The sequence below is a fragment of the Leucopleurus acutus genome (genome assembly GCF_964270905.1).
Source record: "Leucopleurus acutus genome assembly, chromosome: 7".
NCBI classification, from domain to species: Eukaryota; Metazoa; Chordata; class Mammalia; order Artiodactyla; family Delphinidae; genus Leucopleurus; species Leucopleurus acutus.
Window position 1 is genome coordinate 67998632 of NC_139150.1, and position 23392 is coordinate 68022023.

The window sequence follows — 23392 nt, forward strand, 5'->3', positions numbered from 1 at the left end:
CCGGATAAAAGTCTGGACCTGCCTGTTCTGAAGTGCACAAGGAGAGGGGATTCCTTCCCCGTGTGCCCACAGAAGGCAGAGCACCGCCTAAGTGAGCTCCGGAGATGGTCGTGAGCCACGGCTGTCAGCTCAGACCCCAGAGATGGGCATGAAATGCTAACGCTGCTGCTGCTGCGCAGCCCGCCACTGCCAGGGTCCCGAGATCCAGGGACAACTTCCCCATGAGAACACACAGTGCGCCTCAGGCTGCTGCAATGTCACGCCGGCCTCTGCTGCCGCAGTCTCACCCTGCATTCTGTACCCCTCCCTCCCCCCAGCCTGAGACAGCAAGAGCGCCCTAATCAGCTGCTGCTTTAACCCCCTCCTGTCTGGGCGGGGAACAGATGCCTGAGGGCAACCTACACTCACAGTTGGGGCCAAAACCAAAGCTGAACCCCAGGAGCTGAGCAAACAAAGAAGAGAAAGGGAAATCTCTCCCAGCAGCCTCAGGAGCAGCAGATTAAAGCTCCACAATCAACTTGATGTACCCTGCACCTGTGGAATAACGTAATAGACAACGAATTGTCCCAAAATTGAGGCGGTGGACTTTGGGAGCAACTGTAGACTTCGGGTTTGCTGTCTGCGACTGATTTGCTTCTGATTTTTATATTTATCTTAGTTTAGTTTTTAGTGCTTGTTATCATTGGTGGATTTGTTTATTGGTTTGGTTGCTCTCTTCTTTCTATTTTTTTTCCTTTTATTTTTTAAATATTTTTTTAATTTCTTTTTTCTTCTTTTTTCTCTTCTTTTTCTTCTGAGCCATGTGGCTGACAGGGTCTTTGTGTTCCGGCCGGGTGTCAGGCCTGAGCCTCCAACGTGGGAGAGCAGAGTCCAGGACATTGGACCACCAGAGACCTCACGGCCCCACCTAATATCAATCAGCGAGAGCTCTCCCAGAGATCTCCATCTCAACACTAAGACCCAGCTCCACCCAGCGGTCAGCAAGCTCCATTGCTGGACTCCCCATGCCAAACAACTAGCAAGACAGGAACACAACCCCACCCATTAGCACAGAGGCTGCCTAAAATCATACTAAGTTCACAGACACCACAAAACACACCACCCGATGTGGTCCTGCCCACCAGAAAGACAAGATCCAGCCCCACTCACCAGAACACAGGTGCCAGTGCCCCCCACCAGGAAGCCTACACAATCCACTGAACCAACCTCACCCACGGGGGACAGTCACCAAAAATAACAGGAATTATGAACTGCAGCCTGAGAAAAGGAGACCCCAAACACAGTAAGTTAAACAAAATGAGAAGACAGAGAAATATGCAGCAGATGAAGGAGCAAGGTAAACACCTACCAGACCAAACAAATGAAGAGGACATAGGCCGTGTACCTGAAAAAAAACTCAGAATAATGAGAGTAAAGATGTCCAAATCTTGGAAATGGAGAAACTACAAGAAATGTTTAACAAGGACCTAGAAGAACGAAAGAGCAAACAAACAATTATGCACAACACAATAAATGAAATTAAAAATTCTCTAGAAGGAATCAATAGCAGAATAACTGAGGCAGAAGAACAGATAAGTGACCTGGAAGATAAAACAGTGGAAATAACTGCCACAGAGCAGAATAAAGAGAAAAGAATGAAAAGAATTGAGGACAGTCTCAGAGACCTCTGGGACAACATTAAATGCACTAACATTCAAATTATAGGGGTCCCAGAAGAAGAGGAGAAAAAGAAAGGCTCTGAGAAAACATTTGAAGAGATTATACTTGAAAACTTGCCTAACATGGGAAAGGAAATAGTCAATCAAGTCCAGTAAGCGCAGAGAATCCCATACAGGATAAATCCAAGGAGAAACGTGCCAAGACATATATTAAAAAACTATCAAAAATTAAACAGAAAGAAAAAATACCAAAAGCAGCAAGGGAAAAGCAACAAATAACATACAAGGGAATCCCCATAAGGTTAACAGCTGATCGTTCAGCAGACACTCTGCAAGCCAGAGGGAGAGGCAGGACATACTTAATGTGATGAAAGGAAAAAACCTACAACCAAGATTACTCTACCCAGCAAGGATCTCATTTAGATTTGACAGAGAAATTAAAACCTTTACAGACAAGCAAAAGTTAAGAGAATTCAGCATCACCAAACCAACTTTACGACAAATGCTAAAGGAACTTCCCTAGGCAGGAAAAACAGAGAAGGAAAAGATCTATAAAAACAAACGCAAAACAATTAAGAAAATGGTAACAGGAACATACATATCAATAATTACCTTAAATGTAAATGGATTAAATGCTCCAACGAAAACACACAGGCTCACTGAATAGATACAAAAACAAGACCCATATATATGCTATCTACAAGAGATCCACTTCAGACCAAGGAACACATACAGACTGAAAATGAGGGGTTGGAAAAAGATATTCCATGCAAACGGAAATCAAAAGAAAGATGGAGTAGCAGTTCTCATAGCACACAAAATAGACTTTAAAATAAAGACTATTACAAGAGACAAAGAAGAACACTACATAATGATCGAGGGATCAATCTAAGAAGAAGATATAACAATTGTAAATATTTATGCACCCAACATAGGAGCACCTCAATACATAGGCAAATGCTAACAGCCATAAAAGGAGAAATCGACAGTAACACAATCATAGTAGGGGTCTTTAACAACCCACTTTCACCAATGGACAAATCATCCAAAATGAAAATAAATAAGGAAACATAAGCTTTAAATGACACATTAGACAAGATGGACTTCATTGATATTTATAGGACATTCCATCTAAAACCAACAGAATACACTTTCTTCTCAAGTGCTCAGGGAACATTCTCCAGGATAGATCATATCTTGGGTTACAAATAAAACCTCAGTAAATTTAAGAATATTGAAATCATATCAAATATCTTTTCTGACCACAACACTATGAGACTAGATATCAGTCACAGGAAAAAACTGTAAAAAATACAAACACATGGAGGCTAAACAATATGCTACTAAATAACCAAGAGATCACTGAAGAAATCAGAGGAAATCAAAACATACCTAGAAACAAATGACAATGAAAACACAACGACCCAAAACCTGTGGGATGCAGCAAAAGCAGTTCTAAGAGGGAAGTTTACAGCAATACAATCCTACCTCAAACAAGAAAATCTCAAATAAACAAGAAAAATCTCAAATAAACAAACTAACCTTACACCTAAAGCAATTAGAGAAAGAAGCACACACAAAAAAAACCCAAAGTTAGCAGAAGGAAAGAAATCATAAAGATTAGATCAGAAATAGATGAAAAAGAAATGAAGGAAACGATAGCAAAGATCAATAAAACTAAAAGCTGGTTCTTTGAGCAGATAAACAAAATAGATAAACCATTAGCCAGACTCATGAGGAAAAAAAGGGAGAAGACTCAAATCGATAGAATTAGAAATGAAAAAGAAGTAACAACAGACACTGCACAAATACAAAGGATCATGAGAGATAACTACAAGCAACTATATGCCAATAAAATGGACAACCTGGAAGAAATGGACAAATTCTTAGAAAAGCAAAACCTTCCAAGACTGAACCAGGAAGAAACAGAAAATATAAACAGAGCAATCACAAGCACTGAAATTGAGACTGTGATTAAAAATCTTCCAACAAACAAAAGCCCAGGACCAGATGGCTTCACAGGTGTATTCTATCAAACATTTAGAGAAGAGCTAACACCTATCCTTCTCAAACGCTTCCAAAATATAGCAGAGGGAGGAACACTCCCAAACTCATTCTACAAGGCCACCATCACCCTGATACCAAAACCAGACAAAGATGTCACAAAGAAAGAAAACTACAGGCCAATATCACTGATGAACATAGATGCAAAAATCCTCAACAAAATACTAGCAAACAGAATCCAACAGCACATTAAAAGGATCATACACCATGATCAAGTGGGGTTTATCCCAGGAATGCAAAGATTCTTCAATATACACAATCAATGTGATTCACCATATTAACAAATTGAAGGATAAAAACCATATGATCATCTCAATAGATGCAGAAAAAGCTTTTGACAAAATTCAACACCATTTATGATTAAAAAAACTCTCCAAAACGTAAGAATAGAGGGAACCTACCTCAACAAAATAAAGGCCATATATGACAAACCCACAGAGAACATCGTTCTCAGTAGTGAAAAACTGAAATCATTTCCTCTGAGATCAGGAACAAGACAAGGTTGCCCACTCTCACCACTACTATTCAACATAGTTTTGGAAGTTTTAGCCACAGCAATCAGAGAATAAAAAGAAATAAAAGAAATCCAAATTGGAAAAGAAGAAGTAAAACTGTCACTGTTTGCAGATGACACGATACTATACCTAGAGAATCCTAAAGATGCTACCAGAAAACTACTACAGCTAATCAAGGAATCTGGTAAAGTAGCAGGATACAAAATTAATGCACAGAAATCTCTTCCATTCCTACACACTAATGACGAAAAATCTTAATGTGAAATTAAGGAAACACTCCCATTTACCACTGCAACAAAAAGAATAAAATACCTAGGAATAAACCTACCTAAGGAGACGAAAGACCTGTATGCAGAAAACTATAAGACCCTGATGAAAGAAATTAAAGACAATACAAACAGATGGAGAGATATACCATGTTCTTGGATTGGAAGAATCAACATTGTGAAACTGACTCTACTACTCAAAGTAATTGTCAGATTCAATGTAATCCCTATCAAACTACAAATGGCATTTTTCACAGAACTAGAACAAAAAATTTCACAATTTTTGTGGAAACACAAAAGACCCTGAATAGCCAAAGCAATCTTGAGAAAGAGAAACGGAGCTGGAGGAATCAGGCTCCCTGGCTTCAGACTATACTACAAAGTTACAGTCATCGGAACAGTATGGTACTGGCACAAAAAACAGAAATATAGACCAATGGAACAGTATAGAAAGCCCAGAGATAAACCCATGCACATGTGGTCACCTTATCTTTGATAAAGGAGGCAGGAATATACAATGGAGAAAAGACAGTCTCTTCAATAAGTGGTGCTGGGAAAACTGGACAGCTACATGTAAAAGAATGAAATTAGAACAATTCCTAACACCATGCACAAAAATAAACTCAAAATGGAATAAAGACCTAAATGTAAGGCCAGACACTATAAAACTCTTAGAGGAAAACATAGGCAGAACACTCTGTGACATAAATCACAGCAAGATCCTTTTTGACCCATCTCCTACAGAAATGGAAATAGAAGCAAAAATAAACAAATGGGATCTAGAGAAACTTAAAAGCTTTTGTACAGCAAAGGAAACCATAAACAAGATGAAAAGACAACCCTCAGAATGGGAGAAATGTTTGCAAATGAAGCAACTGACAAAGGATTAATCTCCAAAATACACAAGCAGCTCATGCAGCTCAATAACAAAAAAACAAACAACCCAATCCAAAAATGGGCAGAAGACCTAAATAGACATTTCTCCGAAGAAGATATAGAGATTGCCAACAGACACATGAAAGGATGCTCAACATCACTAATCATGAGAGAAATGCAAACCAAAAGCACAATGATGTATCACCTCACACCGGTCAGAATGGCCATCATCAAGAACTCTACAGACAACAAATGCTGGAGAGGGTATGGAGAAAAGGGAACCCTCTTGCACTGTTGGTGGGAATGTAAATTGATACAGCCAGTATGGAGAACTGTATGGAGGTTCCTTAAAAAACTACCATACGACCCAGCAATCCCACTACTGGGCATATAACCAGAAAAAATCATAATTCAGAAAGAGACACATACCACAATGTTTATCGCAGCACTATTTACAGTAGCCAGGACATGGAAGCAACCTAAGTGTCCATTAATAGATGAATGGATAAAGAAGAGGTGACACAAATATACAATGGAATATTAGTCAGCCATAAAAAGAAATGAAACTGAGTTATTTGTAGTGAGGTGGATGGACCTAGAGTCAGTCATACAGAGTGAAGTAAGTCAGAAAGAGAAAAACAAACACCATATGCTAACATACATATCTATCTAACATACATACAAATCTAAAAAACATACATACATATCTAAAAAAAAACATGGTTCTAATGAACCGAGGGGCAGGAAAGGAATAAAGACGCGGATGTAGAGAATGGACTTAAGGACATGGGGAGGGGGAAGGGTAAGCTGGGACAAAGTGAAAGAGTGGCACGGACATATATGTACTATTAAATGTCAAATAGATAGCTAGTGGGAAGCAGCCGCATAGCACAGGGAGATCAGCTCAGTGCTTTGTGACCACCTACAGGGGTGGGATAATGAGGGAGGGAGGGAGGCGCAAGAGGGAGGGGATATGGGGATATATGTATACATACAGCTGATTCACTCTGTTATACAGCAGCAACTAACACAACATTGTAAAGCAATTATACTCCAATACAGATGTTAAAAAAATAAAAAAACACAATCCAAAAGAAAGAGCAATGTACAGGATCAATCCAAATTTCTTGGCACACACAGAGAAAACGTGATGCATTCTCATGGGGAAAAAAAGATAATCATGAAGAGCAGCCCCAAGCTGACCCAGATGTTGCAACTAGCAGGCAAGGATTAGACAGCTGCTATTTTCACTATGCTTTGTTGCAAAATGGAAAATAAGGTCACAATGAGTTAAAAGGCAGGGAATCACAGAAGAGAAAGAGAAACTGTATATGAAAAGAACCACATGTAAATTCTACAACTGAAAAACACAACACCTAAAATAAAACACTCACTGGATGGGCTTAATAGCACAATGGAAATAGAGGAAGAAAGAAAGGCTCGGTGAACTTGAAAATGGTTGAATAGAAGCCCTCCAATATGAAGGATAGAGAGAGAAAAAGATTGGGGGAAAGAAATGAACAGAGCCTTGGGTACAGAAAAAATACTTAAAGAAAGAACGGCCAAAGTGTCCCCCAAATTAATCAAAGATGCACATCAAAGGCTCTTAAACTACCCAGGCAAGTCTAGGGCCGAGACCTTTTACTGCATGTCTTAATTCTCAGGTCCAATCTATAGAGGTGAGGAAGTATACCCGCACTGGGATAGCTGTGAGTAGAGAAATATGTATTTGAACAGGAAATGTGTAATATTCAATAGGTAGGAAAAGACTCAAGCCTACTACCATCTTGCTTCTTTCCTGGCTTTTCTAAAAGCCCTTTCACTTTTAGCTCTTCCCCCTTACACTCCGATTTACCAAGGAGTCTTGTCAATACATGAAGGAATCTGTGCCACCAACTTCCTGCCCTCTTCCCTGCAGCCAAACCCATCAGGGGTGAACCCGATTCCATCCTCCCCCTCTGCACCTCCATTTCACCCTACCCTCGGCCCCTCTCCCTTTAAGAATAAAGGTCTAACACCATCTTGAAGACTCACCTCTTTTCTCTGGGGCTGTCACTTTGCCCATCTTTAGGGATCTCACTTAGCTAACAAAATAATGTCCCCAAATGGGGCCCAACTGTTTTACATGGTGACGTGCCTAAGGGGAAATGAGGCTTGAAGTACAAACCTCTTATTCATAAACTGATCTCAGGTCTACCCGAACTAAAGGCAGAGCCTCTGTGAGAGAATTACTCAGGGCGGCAAGAAACAGTTCAACGTTAAGAAGGGCTGAAAAGCACACGCATTCACCTCATGGTACCTGCTGTAAATGCCCAAGATTTACAGTCAGTAAGGGTTGTGTGCAGCTGCAATCATGCCTCATGCTGGGATGATAACCTTTCCAGAAACCAGGTGTTTTTTTGTGTCTGAGCTTAATCGCCAAACCTAGCCAAGCCACGGGCCACATGACTTTTTCATGCAGCAGGTGGCAGCCCCAATCTCAGAAACTAAGCCAGGTCAGCCTTTAGATAGGTAAGTGGATCGGACATTCTAATAATCAGAGTTCTAAGGGCAGAAGGATGACGATCCACACAGACACAGACGTGTGCAGACACAAGGCTGGCCCATCCTTTCCCCAGCATCCTCTGGCAGAGAACCTAGATGACAACAGCTCTACATTGCCCAATGGGGAACAGTTTTACTGTATGTATTCAGATATGGGCCAGAGTCTCTGCTGAGATTATAAAGTTCAGAAAAGATGGTTAGTACAATCTTGATTTTTGTTAATTTATGTCAATAAAAGCCCACCAAAGCTCAAAAAAAAAAGAAGGCATCCTGACAGGGGCATAGGTTTTTTTTTTTTTTCAGCCTATGAAAATGTGCCCAGCAGGGTAAGCACAGGGCTGAAAATGATGAGATTGAGGGACGGGGAGAGAAGAGATGCCTTCTGCTCATCCGTCCCTTAGTCCTCTTTCTGGGGAAGGAAATAAAGGAGAGGAGAGAAGCACTTCTGTTCTTTTTTCTTCATGGGTAACCAGGATCCTGTCACTTTTCTTTTTAAGGCTCTTACAATCATTAATAAGTTGTTTTGGAAATTCTTTCAGTATCTTCATTCTTCCACTTCGGCCATACCTTAACATGAATGATTTTGTTATTCTGGCCTTGACAGGGACAGAGAGACTTTCTGGGTGAAATGTTTATTGTTGTAAGTGACACAAGGCAAGGATAATTTAGGACAGGTCAAAGGGCAAGTTTTTGTTTTGCAAAGCACCATCGGGAAGAGGGAGGGCATGTGGGGCTCCACTGGAGGCCTCAGAGCTAGGGGATGGGACAGGACGCCTGCTCCAGAGAAAGGATTTGTTCTCATTCTCCTGAGCTTGTGGGCAACAAACAGAAAGCATCCCTCAACATCCAACACTCCAAGTATCCAAATATTTCCAGGACAATATCTGAAACTGGCCTGTACTCTGTTTTCCACAAGGCACTCTTGACTTCCTGCAAATTGGGTACAAAGAGAAGTGAAGACCAGCATCTAGAAACTGAACGTGATGTTTGTAAGCCATTCCTCAACACTGCTCTTATCCTTTCCTACCAATTACATGTCTCTTATACATAAGCCTAGTTCCTTTCATGAGCACTGACTGTGGTTTCTTAAAACAAAAAGCAATGCTCCAGAATGATCCACTTCTCTTGTTGTGGTCTTTAGACTCATAGAAACAAAGAACGCTGTTTTCCTGGGAAAATGAAGCCCAAACTTTAAGGTTTATATTGTTTAGTAAGTCACAGGTTGAAAAACAGGTTGCATAGATTACATTTTTTTTTCATGAATCAGGACCCAGAAACCTTGTGCTGACCTCAAATCATTTAATATAACTACTCAGCATAAAGGTGACCTGATTCAAGTCAAGAGTCAGATAAGACCCTCGAGTCCCTCTCATTCTCAAGCGGCCCCTGTCCAGGGGTTCCCACAAAGCCGAGAAATCCCTGGGCTTCATTCCCCACATTGTGGGTCTTTTCTGATAACCCAGACATGGACTTCTTCCTTTGGATCTAGAAGACAGCAGCTTTTAGGAGGAATACTTCATGCCTCCAACCCACATTCTAAACAGAGGACATTTCCAGGCCCGTCCTGGGGGAAACTGAATGAACTGGTGTTCTGCGCAGCCAGGGTCACCTGGGACCTTTACAGAAAAGCACAAAATTGCGAGGCAAAGGGGGAAGCAATAGGAAGAAATTTTACCAGGTCTTGCAAACCCGTAACGTGCGGGCATCGTGGTAGAACAATTTCACCTCCACCACACAGCAATCCTGCCCTGTAGGGATGAGGAACTTGGGAGGCAGAGAAGGCGCCCAGCTCTCAGGTCTCATGTGGGGACTGAGTTCTACAACCTGGAACACTGCCCAACTGACTCAAAGACGTTTCTACTCCTCTGGGTCACCAGTCACAGGTCATCACCTGGAGATCACTAACTGAGCTGTCAACAGCAGATTCTGTTAGAGCCCTGCAGCATGTGGAACAACCCTGAGACTGATCATGTGTGCCCACCCCCTCAGTACAGATACCTCTGCAGGCCTGACACGCTGAGCCACGGGGTTCCGTCTCCTCACAGAGCTGGAGCTCAAGAGCCAGAGTTGCTAAGTCAAGGGTAATGTAAAAGGAAATATTCTTTGTTCATATTCCTGAAGAATGTTCAAGGGGACCCCAACTCAAACTCTATAGCATAATTTCAAAAAAGCTCAAGTTCTCTTTCACCACGACCGACATCACTACCACCACCCAAGCTGACCTAGAGCTTCTGTGCAGAAGCCCAAAGCTCGTTTTTCTGCAGTAGCCACCCTCTTTCTAGTTATTATTTTCCTTTCATAGTTAACTTAACCTCCCACCCTTTTGATGTAGATCAATTTACAATTCCCACCCCACGGCTCCCCCTTCCCCCGCCCCAGCCCCAAGTAAGAATCCTTTCTCTTTAAGAGGGGGCTAGGGAAAACTAAACAGGCTAATAAATGCAGGATTTTCTTTCAGAGATACAGGAAATTAACATTCAAGCATTAATAGCATGTATTGATAGTGCACGTCAATGCAATTTGAACGTTAGGTTAATGCTGTACGTTACTCCAGTAGTGGTATGCGTTTATACGTTCACACTATTGCCCTCACCTAAATGTGGTCAGGCCTTCCATTGGCGCGGACGCTTTCTGGTACTCCAGCTTGGGCTTGAAGGACTCTCTGGGCAGGTAAGAGCGATAGAGAGGGTAGTTCTTGGTATATTCGGAGAAAAGACATGGTTTCTCTGTTTTATCATATATCTTGGTAGGGAGGTGTGGACAGTGATGCCGCCTAATTTAAAAAAAAGAAAAAAGAAAACAGGAATGTTAGGTTAGTTACCTTCTTGGGAAGAACACATTCAGTTTGCTACCTCCTCAAAATCTGACCCAGAGTATAAAATCGTGACTGCCGGCATTGAAAACAGCACTTTAACCCTTCCTTTTCTCTACTGGACTATGTGAGGCGGCCAGAATTTCTTAAATGATCTGTAACTGCCATTGGTTAATTGTCAAAATTCCTTGAACCATAAAATTATGCACAAGCACGGCTGATGACCAGCCATCACACGTGCCATGCTGCTTGTTTAAATACTGAAATACTTCCATACCATAATAGGTGAACGGTTGTGGCCCCCAAGGCATCTGAGTGCCAACCTAGTCCCTCCCCTGAAACCCTCCCTCCCAATCACCCAGCAATTAAGGGCTTAACACCTGCCCTAATGGGGGCTCCAAGGCTGTGCTCTAGGGCCAGGCTCCTGTCTTTCCTCATTAGTTCCTGGGTCAATTCAGAATATCACCCTCGCACACAAGTGGCATCATACATAGCAGAACCACCTCAGTTCGAGTCTACTAAACACCACTGACTATGTGAAACCATTTTTACACTGAAAGCCTGTCTCCTTTATTCTTTCAGGTCTCACTTCGCTTAGGCTTCCGCTGATCATCTTTACCTAAAATACACCCCTCCACGCCCTCACCTCTCAAACAGAGTTTCTCTCATCACGTGGACGCCTTTCCCATCGCTTACTCTTATCTGCAATTGGCACATTTGTTGCTGAGTTTATTATCTGTCTCATCTATCAAGCTCAGAACCTTTTTCTATCTTGTTCACGGCTACATCCCTAGTACCTCTCATATCCTGCCTGGCACAGAGTAGGCATTCAATAAACATTTATTAAACAAATACTGAACATATGAATGAATGATTAAATAAACTTTATGCCTCATTATGCAGGGAGATGATAGATAATAATTTGAAGTTATAATTTATAGTGAGTTTTTCCATTTTACATGCATGGTAATGAATGACCTTATTATTCTACTTGCAGGTGAATAAAGGGCAGCTATTTGAGCTGTCCAAAACAAAGCAGTGTATCAATTATTTAAATGCCCACATACAATCCTTGCAAACCAGCTAGGGTACCTCTAATCATCAGACAGCAGCACATCCACAAAACTCCATGTTAGTGATCTCCAACTTAGTTACATCCAGAAATGGCACAGAATTTTAAAAAACTTTTTACACTAAACTGATTCTGATTACAGAAACTAAGATACACAGTATTCTGGGGCAGCACATCAGAGAAAAGAGAAACAGACATACAGAGAACTCATCACTGCTCCAATCAAAAGCTGGTTTCTAGGCAACAGTTAGCGTGCTGCTCCCATTGTTAGTAAGTTCAACCCTCTACATGAATATTGCTGCCACCACTGTTATTACTGTGTGCCTCTCTTCAACCTCCAACCACCGCCCTGTCACCTGCCCCCACCAGGGAAAATGGTCAACACGTGCATGGTTCGTACGGGTAGAGCTGCATATGAACAAGTTTATCCCTATTTTCATTTCACGTGTAGATTTGTGTATCAGATTAGGATTCCTACAAACCTCAAATTAAAAGCCAAGAAGTGCTGGTTACTCAAAAATACCTCTGCAGATATATTTTATTCACCCAGACTCTGAGAGAGAAATCAAGACTTTATTAAGGGTAACTTAGATTCAGGCACTTGCAATAAAGTGGACTCCACAGGCCTAACAGTATTTTCCCTCTCTAGTGCCCCTTTTTTTTTTTTTTTTTTTTGCGGTACACGGGCCTCTCACTGTTGTGGCCTCTCCCGTTGCGGAGAACAGGCTCCGGACGCACAGGCTTAGCGCTGTGGCTCACAGGCCCAGCCGCTCTGCAGCATGTGGGATCTTCCCGGACCGGGGCACGAACCCGTGTCCCCAGCATCGGCAGGTGGACTCTCAACCACTGCGCCACCAGGGAAGCCCTCTAGTGCCCTTTTTTAAACCAGTAAAACTTTGCTTTTATATAACCCCCTTTCTATATTGTTACTTTTAAAAAATGTAACATATTGTAAAAGGCTCATTCCAAAAGAAAAATAAATGGCAAGAAACTACATTGCAACTGGTATTATAAGAGGGGATTTCAGTATAGCAACACAGTTGCATCCAGACATTGATGTTCCATTAAATGGAATTACATATAATATATATTTATAGGGCAGATTTTATTCATCTGACGTGTTGGTAGTTAACTAAGACCTTGTCTCACTTTGAAACATCAAAAACTCTCAACTGAAAGTCAACTTTTCATTGCCTAGTGTGCTCATGGTGCCACCCTCTTTCCTCACCTGTGCCCACCCCAGCTTGAATGTCCCTCTCAAGACAGAAAGCACCATGTATTCACCTTGTTGGTGAAGTTTAAAGGTGGAACCCCTTTATCCAGGAGCTCCTCAAGGATAAAGACCAAGTCTTCTACTTCTGTGTTCTGGAAACTAGCCCAATACCTGATATATTTTATTTAATAGCAGATGGACAGTGTATAAGAGGATGAACTGCTGAAAGAAAAAATATTTACAAAGACATGACTGATTTGTTCTAACATTAGTAGAGCCAAAAGGGAAAATACAGATCAGATTCTCAGTTTTTATGGACCTAGACAGTGTCTAAATAAAGTTTATGGGATCACCGTGCATGGGGTATTCAAAAGCAGTCTTAACAGTCATGAACCAAAGAAAGGAGAGACCTCTTCTCCCAGCTCTCTGATGCTTCTACCATTTTAAAGGAGCTGGTGGGCCACCTTGTTCAGGAGCACACTGAAACAAGCCAAGATGGGCCAACAGACAGAGAAGAGAAGGAGAGTAAGAAGGTTTCCTTAATCTATCAGAACCCTGAACTCTTTCCACTCCAAGAATTACTAAAGGACCACAAGTAAGAGGAAATAATCCAGACTTTTTCTGACATTTGGTAAAGGGAGCAGTAGAGACCTTTCAATGGAACCCAGAAAAAGTTAATAGCTGACACCAGCTAGAATCATAGAATTTTTTTAATTGAAAGGGGCCATGGAAAATATCTGATCTAACGTCCGCACTACACAGATGAAGTCTCTGAAGCTCAGAGAACCATGTGTGTAACCTAGCCATAGAGAGAAACTAGGTCTCCATCACATCTGAATGAGCAAGTATGTTTCCTGAGGTGCACCCAGCTCAAAGCCATCTAGGACTCAGATGACCCCAGAATGGATGATAGAACTTTAAGTATAGAACAAGTCCCTCCAGAATAGCACCATCCAATAGAAACAGAAGGCGAGCCATGAATGAGAACCACATGTGTCATTTTGTTGTTTTTTGTTTTTGGGGGGGTTTTTTGCGGTACGCGGGCCTCTCACTGTTGTGGCCTCTCCCGTTGCGGAGCACAGGCTCCAGACGCACAGGCGCAGCGGCCATGGCTCACGGGCCCAGCACCTCTGCGGCATGTGGGATCCTCCCGGAACGGGGCACGAACCCGTGTCCCCTGCATCGGCAGGCGGTCTTTCAACCACTACGCCACCAGGGAAGCCCCACACATGTCATTTTAAATTTTCTAGTAGCCACATTAACAAGGTCAAAAGCAGGTGAACTTAATTTTAATATTTTACTTTTAATCCAATCTATCCAAAATACCATTTCAACATGTAATCAATACCCAAAATTGAGATATTTTCCTTTCTTACTATGTCTTCAAAATCCAGTGTGTGTCTCACATTGACAGCACACGTCAGGAGGACCACGTTTCAAGCCATATGTGGCGGTGGATTCCCCACTGGGAAGTGCAGGTACAGACAGAAGAACTGCAAGCACCCTGGTGCTGGAAGCTCCCCTACAGATGGAGGAAAGACAAAGATGCTTAGAAGTATTTTTGTTGACAAATAGGGTATCTGCCTCTTAGACTCTCTGACCTGCCTTCATGTAACACAATCAAAGGCATTAAAAGACATGAAAAATTAGTTGGAGGATTTTTTTCATTATGTCCTCACTCCACAGAGCTCAGCTTCAGTGTTATGCACCTGGAATGCACCCTGTAGCTGCTCTCCTTCCTGCCACCTCCACTTTTCCAACATGTTTCCCTTCCTTCGAGGCCCATCTTGAATGCTACTTCCACCACCACCGTCACCGCCATCACCACCACCACATGAAGCTACTGATGATCCCACTGTACCCTGTTACTGGCCGTGACTCTCTCTCCTCTGATTGTGCATGGTGTAGTGTCCCTACCTCTTTCAGGACCCTTTACTGCTCTGCTCTGCCTTGCATGGTCCTCCACTTATCAATTTTCAGGTTAAGAATTTTCATGGTTGCAAACAAAGCCGTTCATCGGGGGAAAGCATGGTAATTCTTCCTGCCACCAAGAGGCAGCATGAACAGTAGCTACTAGAATATCACTTTGAACTTTTCAAACAAATGAACTTCCAGTAGTTCTTCAGAACCCAACCTGTTTGTAAGCAGAACAGCTTTCGGTGGATATGGGTGACTCGTCTTGCCTCTCTCATGGTCTTTTAGAATCCCCTGCTGAGCCCAGCCTGCTGTGGGCAGTGAGGAGGGCTCTCCATTCCAGGAGGCAGAGGGCATGGCAGAAGGAGACTCTGGAGGCAGGAAGATGTGGTTTCCAATCCTAGCTCTGTCACTGACTGCTTGTGTAACGGGGAGAACATTACTTAACTCTTCTGAACTTCGATTTCCTCCTCTGTAATTTGTGGCTAACAACTTCTACCATTTAGTATGATTGTGTGACCTTCTCCTCAGATACCAGAGGAAAAATGCCTAGCCCAGTCTAAGGCAAGCACTCTGATTAAGAGGCTATGTTTATTGAGCAATTACTGTACACCACATGGGCTAGGAGTTCTGTATCTCATCCCATCTAATCCTTACAGCAACGCTACGATGGAAGCACTCTTATTTTCCTCATTTTACAAACATGAAGCCTGAGGTTGAAGAGATGTGATCTCATTGAAGGTGACAGAGCCAGATGGTAATGAAGTCAGGACTTAGAACCCCAGGCTTTCTGCCTGGTTCCAAAGCCTGTGCTCTTAATCACAGCCATATACTGTGTGGCTTAATGGGATGCCAGCCTGTACCAAACACCTCTGTTTCCTGGCTGCTCTGATAAACCTAAGGGCAGTCAATTAATAGGCAGTTCTTAGACCTACCCATCCCCCGTCCCCCTAGCTACACTCAGCCTTCCAGGACAGGATGTGTCCCTCTTTCCCGAGGACCCCAAAACCATTCTAATATAAACCAACAAATAGATGCAATTCCAAGTGCTTTTTAAAACACTGATCGTTCCACAGAACTTTCTTTACTGTCTAAACAAGAAAGTCTCATTAGATAAAGTCATAACAGTAACAACCAGGCAAACAAAGAACATGGAACGCTGGGTCTCAAAGGACCCTCAAGATCAGCCAACCCTTCAGTTTCAACAGGCAGGTGAGGGCACTGGGATGGAGGGACGCCAGGCTTCCAGCCAAGGTCACACAGCTGGTCAGCGGCAGCGTCCACCCCGGGTCCCACACCACCTCCCACATAACTGACTTCCATTTACAGCCTGACTTAAAACTCCAAGTGCAGACTCTTAAAGGATTTGCAGCCCAGTTTTCCTTTTGTCCGGTAGTTGGGAGACTGTGACCTGTCACAGCAGCCATGCGACGGAGGAAAACACTTAGAGCGGAAAATGCATTCTTGGTCTAGAAGAGGCGAAGGTGCCAACCGTCACCAAACCTCAAGTCAAAAAGTCATCATTCTATGCCGACGGTTTAGAACGATTTCAGGGTGTCTGGAGTAAGAAGAACTCTGAGACCCTAGAGGCAGCATCCTCTCAGAGGAGGACCTACATCCCTGGAATGGTCTTCTCCCTGAACAGCTCACAAAGCCAACCCAATTAGCCTCTGAGGATGGACAAAGCCATTGCTTTTCCCAACGTGCATGTGTATCTACCTGCAGTGGCTTATAAACTTTTAAAATGTTTACTAAACTTGGTTCTCTCCTATTTAGAATATACCCAGAGGCAAAGGGATAAGTGAGAATGCTTTTATGAACTGCAAAATAAGACCACTGTTGAACATACACAGATATATTTCATACCAATCTTAAGACGACTCACGTTCCCCCTACCTACATCTTCTGCCTAGATCTTTAAAGAAATGTTGCATTGCGAGAACTCTGAATAACTCCAGCTTATGTCCTGCCCACGGTGCTAGGAAATTGGGCAGGGATTATAAACTGACCCTTGGTGGTGACTAATCCTTCAGGGGATCAGATTCTGGGCAGGGATTACAAACTGAACCTTGGTGGTGACTAGTCCTTCAGGGGACCAGATTCTGGGTAACAGAAAGCAGGGCCATCTGGTACAAATATGACAGATAGATGCAACTGATGTACCAACTAGCAGTGGCTGCCTGCGAGCCACATTGAAAACTTCCTAGGTCACAGCCAAGTCTAGTGAGGATGACCGTCTTGATTGATTAGCCATGCCTGTCAAGGGTGCTGGTTTAGGGAAGTGAGGATGGGTGATAAATATATGAATGCAGGGAGAGGGAGGGAAGGCATTCTGGTGGAAATGTCCTAAATGGTGACTTACAGGAATCGCACGTTTGGAAGACATCTAGAAACAACAAAGCCATAAGAATGTAAAGTTGCCAAGATGAGAAAAAAGGAATAAAAACAAGGCCAAAATCTTGAAGAATACCACATTTAGGAAGCAGGATAAAGAAGTCTCAGGAGGAAAAAACTGACAAAAAGGAGAAAATTCGGTGACAGATCAAATAGAAGATTTTAAGTGTTCAACAGTTAAATGCCTCAGAAAAATCTCATATGGTGACTAGAAAGCAGCTTCAGCAGAGCGGCTGTGCTGCATCCAAGGAACGGATGCTGCTGAGGAAGTGGAGGAGGGGAGGGAGACCACGCTGAAAAATCTGGCGACAAAACCATCAAGAAAAGTCCAACGGGAGTTCAAGAAATTACCCGCGACACACACAAGAATTGCTAACTATGTGATTATCATCATGCGGTATTGGGTAAAAGAAGTGAAATCAGATCATCTTTGTAGGTAGAGGAACAGAGTAGCAGACAGGGATTCTTTTTTTTTCTTTTCTCTTTTCTTTTTTGCGGTACTCTCAATGTTGTGGCCTCTCCCGTTGCAGAGCACAGGCTCCAGACGCGCAGGCCCAGCGGCCATGGCTCGTGGGCCCAGCCTCTCCACGGCATGTGGGATCTTCCCAGACCGGGGCACGAACCCGTGTCCCCTGCATCGGCAGGCGGACTCTCAACCACTGCGCCACCAGGGAAGCCCCGACAGGGATTCTTTGATGAGCAAAAACAATGGCTGGAGCCACAGCCTGGACTACAAAGGAGATATGATGAAGGCAGGAAGGCGGGCGGGATTCAAGAGACAATTTGAGAGGAGAGATGGGAACCTGAGCAGTACCAGTCTGGTGGCCTTGACGCAGGACACAAAGGCATTGAGAGAAAGAAAGCGGATGAAATGAAGAGGTGCAAGGCATGCACAGGGCACTCCATAGGGAGTGTGTTGAAAGGGCAGCTGGAAAAGAGTGCAGACTTGCTTCCAAGGAGTAGTGATGCCAAGGGAGAGGGGCCCAACTAGGACCTTGTGCGGCAATGCTCAGAAGCTCTGAGGGAAGATACCCTGGTTCAGCAGGCTGTGAGGCAGAGGGCCTCGTGGGATGGCAGGCACCAATGAGAGGAGCTCTGGTGGGGCGTGCAGCCAACAGGCTGAGTGGGCAGGAGGGCAGTCAGTGAGAGCCAATGGTCCTTTGAAAAGCCAAGAGCCTGGAGAGAGCAGCAGAGAGTATGTTCAGAGCCACAGAAGAGCACCCCAGGGGCTCTCCCTGTCCCCTCCGCCTTAGCAGTCAAAAGGAAGAAGAGTTTCTTCGGTGAAAATAAAATAGATGAATTGAGGAAACCTCTTCAAGAAGGTGCAACTGCTCAAGGCATCCTGAGGAGACACAGGGCAGGCATTTTAGCAATGGCCCCACTGAGTCTTGGAGAGACACACAGAAAGGACCATGCCAGTCACCAAGGCGCCTTCTCTTTCCACCTCTTAGACAACCAACCCTCTGGGGGAAGGCAGGTGCCACCTGGGCTGTTCCAACTTGGCACGTCTCCTCCCCACCAGCCCTGACAACACTCTACCCAGACCCCTAGTCCTACCTGACCCCCTTCACCTCCTTCAGATTTCAGCTCAAGAATCCCTCCTGCCAGGAGGACTTCCCAGACCCCTCATCAGATGGCGGTCACTCTGCTCATCCCCCCATTCTCACGCCACATGCTGGCAGCCACCTGCTCAGTCTGACGTCCTGGCAGGCGGGTCTCGGGTACCCCTGCCTTCGTGCCTGGCACGTGGTGGGCATTCAATACTCGATTGCTGAACGCAGACAAGAAGAACAGGGGCAGGTACCATATGCGGCTAAGTCGTGTCCACTGTGGCCTGAGCCAGCAGCTCACCTACAAACTGCTTAAAAAGCAAACCCAGCGGCTAGACTCCTGTGTGTTGACGCTTGCGGCATGGCGCTTCCTAGGTAAACACAGCTTAGAAATTGGTTTTAAAAAAACAAATCCTTGACCCAATCGCAAATCACACACGTACATCGTTTGAGCTGGATCACAACAAACCTTAATGTGCAAGCTAGAATTATAAAGTTTTTAGGGGAAAACACAGGCGAATACCTTTGTAAGAGTAGAAGGCAAAGAGTTCTTAGGTCCCAGAAAGTAATAAGCATAAAAGAAGGAACTGGTTAAGTTAGACAAAGTCAAAAGCTTCTGCTCATCAAAGATATATTTAAGAACATAAGCAAGCCACACATTTGGAAATAATATTTGCAAAACAGATAGCTAGCAAAGGACTGTTATCCAGGATATATAAAATCATCTATAACTCAATAATAAAGACACAAAAATCACAAGCAAAAATCTGAACAGACACAAAAAGGTATACAAATTGGACAACAAACATATACAAAAGTGTTTAACATCACAAGTCATCAGGGAAAGACAAGTTTAAACCACAATGAGATACCACTACACACATACCAGAAGAGCTAAAATTAAAAAGACTAACAAAACCTACTGTTGGCTAAGTAGAGTACCAGCACTGTCATTCACTGTTGGTAGGGATGTAAAAAGGTCCAAACCAATTTGGCGAAAGCTACGGCAGTTTCTACATGCTGGCCTACCTCCCAGCCCAGCAATTCAATTCCTAGGAATTTATCCAAAGAAATAAAAGCCATACATTCACAAAAAGGAGTTGGACAAGAATATCCAAAGAAGCTAATTCATAGAACCAAAGAATAGAAACAGCCCAGGCATCCATCAATGGGAGGACAGAAAAATCGTGGTATCATCATTCAATGGGATACTAATCAGCAATAAAAAGAAGCAAACTACTGGCAGCCACAAAGCAGCAGACACATAACAGCATAGATGAATCCCACGAACACTTTTGTTGAGTGAACAATATCAAGAGTGCATACTTGACGATTCCATTTATATGAAATTCTGGAACAGTAGGAACTAACCTATAGTAGAAAAAAATCAGCTCAGTGGTTACCACAAGGAGAGAGAGATAAGAGAATGATTGGGAAGGAGTATGCAGGAACTTTCTGGGGCGCAGGTATGGTTCTACGTCTTGATAGGGATTGGAGTTACACAGGCACATGAATTTGTCAAATTCAGCCAACACCCCAAGATCTGTGCATGTCACTGTAAATTTATCTCAAAAGAAAAAGGAAACCAATATTAAATTGTTAAGGACATGAATGTTGAACTATTTAGGGGAGAAGTTTACTGATGTATGTGATTTACTTTGAAATACATAAACGAGATGGACTGACGGATGGAGGGATAATGAGAGGACTAGATGGAGAGGTGTGTCGATGTGGATGATAGCATCTAGGCAGTGGATATACAGCCGTGCACTTCAAATTCTCAACTTTGTCATATGCTCAAAAAAATTTTTTTTATTTATTTATTTTTTTTGGCTATGTTGGGTCTTCTTTGCTGCACGTGGGCTTTCTCTAGTTGCGGTGAGCGGGGGCTACTCTTCTTTGCAGCGCACAGGCTTCTCACTGCAGAGGCTTCTCTTGTTGAGGAGCATGGGCTCTAGGCGCACGGGTTTCAGTAGTTGTGGCGCACAGGCTCAGTAGTAGTGGCTCACAGGCTCTAGAGTGCAGGCTCAGTAGTTATGGTGCACAGGCTCAGTAGCAGTGGCTCCCAGGCTCTAGAGTGCAGGCTCAGTAGTTGTGGTGCACGGGCTTACTTGCTCGGCGGCATGTGAGATCTTCCCGGACCAGGGCTTGAACCTGTGTCCCCTGCATTGGCAGGCGGACTCCTAACCACTGCACCACCAGGGAAGTCTGCTCAAAATTTTTCATAATCAAATGTTGGAGAGGAAAAAGAGCAAGAACAAGTTTCTAAAAGTCCTCTGTAGATGTGATCGTGGCATTGTGGTTACGTAATATAGTGTCCACACGTTTAGAGAAGCACGGTGAAGTAGGTAGGGGTGAAATGACATGGCGCCTGGAACTGATGGATGAACCAAATGTGACAAAATCTTGATAATTATTGATGCTGGAAGATAATTATTGACGGGGGTTCATCACTATTCTCATTTTTGCAGATTTAAATTTTTTTCATTAAAGAAATATTAAAACAAATCCCTAAGAGGCAGGGCCTACATGAAACAAGCATGTATCTGCTTCAGCAAGAGTTTCCCCAAGGCCAACACGGCTTTAATCCAACCACCTGGGACAAAAGAGGATCTTGATTTAAGCTGATGATTAAGTGCAGAGCCAGCAACCAAAGGAAGCTTTCCTTCTCACACTCTGAAGTCTGTGTCAGCTGCACCGGACTTGTTCCCATGTGGCCTTTTAGGGTCCTCCAGCCAAAAAGCAGGAAGCTCACATACTTAACCGGAGTTTCACTCTCTTCTCAAGAAATCGAGTGAGTACCCCGCGCATTTCAGATGAAACCCAACAGCTGTGCTCAGCAAATCTTCCCAAGGCTCTCTTCCAGGCATTGCCAAAAAAAGAAAAAAAAACAAACCCAAAGCCTCTTTAATCCCTATTTTTAAATAATAACTGTCTCTGACCCACCACCTCACCCCTAACCCAAGATTGCGTTGTTGCCGGGCTCACTGTAATTATTCTTATCACAGCATTTATCCCACAGTATTACAAAATGCTTGTTTGTTGCCCAGACTGGGCTCCTTGGTATGGGGAGTGGGGGGGGGGGGGGGTAATCTTGTTCACTATTATATAACCAGCTAAGCACAACGCCTGGAACACCTACAAGCTTCCTAGAATAGTTTTGGGTGGCTGGGTGAACCATTTGTAAAACTCGCACAGTTTACAGAGCCTTTCCATATGGTCTCCTTCTTCCGGCCACCCTAAGAGCTAAGCAGGGCAGAAATTATTCGCCTCCCCGCAATATCCCAGATAAGGAAACAAGGCCAAGGGGGCATTCAAGACGCGCTCCATCTCACAGAACCATCAGTGGTAAAACCTGGGCCAGGGCCAGTTTTGCTAACTCCTTGAGATGTTCTTTTCATCATATCAGATTCCTTTCTGAGGAAAATTCAAGTTGATCACTCAGAAGACGAGACACTTCTCTAAGCACGATCAAAACGCTTGGAGTTAGGGATCCTGTGGCCTCTGAACTGACTCACTTTAAGAGTGAACAGGACCCAGGGAGCATGGATCTTCCTCGGAAAGCAGGGAGAGTAAACAGCTGGATAAACGCCACTACCCATAAAAGCCCAGATGTTCGGCTTGCTGTTTCAACATATTAAATGTCTCATCTAATTAATTAAGGTAAAAAGACAACAGGGGCGCTGTACACCATGTTAATCTCCACCAGCCAGCTGACATCAGCTGCTCGACATGCATTAATCTGTTGCAAAATTTCTCCCTCCAAACATGCCCCTTCCCTCATTTTGCATAAACAACAACCAAGTGCTGTTTTCATAGCCCCTTTGGAAGGATCAGGGGCTGGCTAGGATTACCCTGAGCTGTCATCTTGGAGGTCAAATTACCCCCAAGCAGTAGTTCACACAAAACTCGTCCTCTTCTCTTAGCTTCTCTTAGCTTCAAGCTGGGGGAAAGAACTGGAAGTTCTGGTGCATCTGTAAATAAAACGCCATCAGCTGAGGTGCATGCCCTCCCTGAACCCATCCACGCACACATGAAATGCAGCCCAGGATTCCTGCTTTGAGTTTCAGCAGGTGAACTGGCAACAACTTGCACGGGGCCAAAGGTCCAAAGAGCAGGTCTCCAGGCACAGCTGCGCTCCACCTCCTTCAGATACGGAGTTGCCGACAGGCCTGGGAGCTGTCAAGGGCCTTGTGAATTACTGTGGAATTACCAGGCACTTCACTGAAGATTATTGATATTCCATTGCCTTGGGCTCCAAAACTTGATGCTGAGGTATCTTAGCCTCCATGCTAGGTTTTCAATGCCAAGGTCTTGCTGTGTCAAGATTTCTGGGAACCCTTCTTTCTCTAAATGTGGACCTGTCTCATGCTGTGGGGTAATGAGGAGGAAACGGTTCCCATCACCTATCCGCAGCTCCAGCCCTCCCACCCAATATCACTTCCCACCTAAGCAGCCACAGAAAGGAGTACTTTTGTCCTTCAGGGCAGCAAGTGGCCAAGCAAGACACGCAG

At 43.7% G+C, this 23392-nt stretch overlaps 1 protein-coding gene across 1 annotated transcript in view; it reads right to left on the reverse strand.

Annotated features, from left to right (window-relative positions):
- SAXO1 (stabilizer of axonemal microtubules 1) overlaps window positions 1–23392 on the reverse strand; it is a 94518-nt gene that overhangs the window by 20492 nt on the left and 50634 nt on the right. The window contains exon 2 of the mRNA XM_082843597.1: window positions 10517–10696. Coding sequence (XP_082699723.1) covers window positions 10517–10696 — 180 coding nt within the window. The remainder of the gene's footprint in view (window positions 1–10516; window positions 10697–23392) is intronic.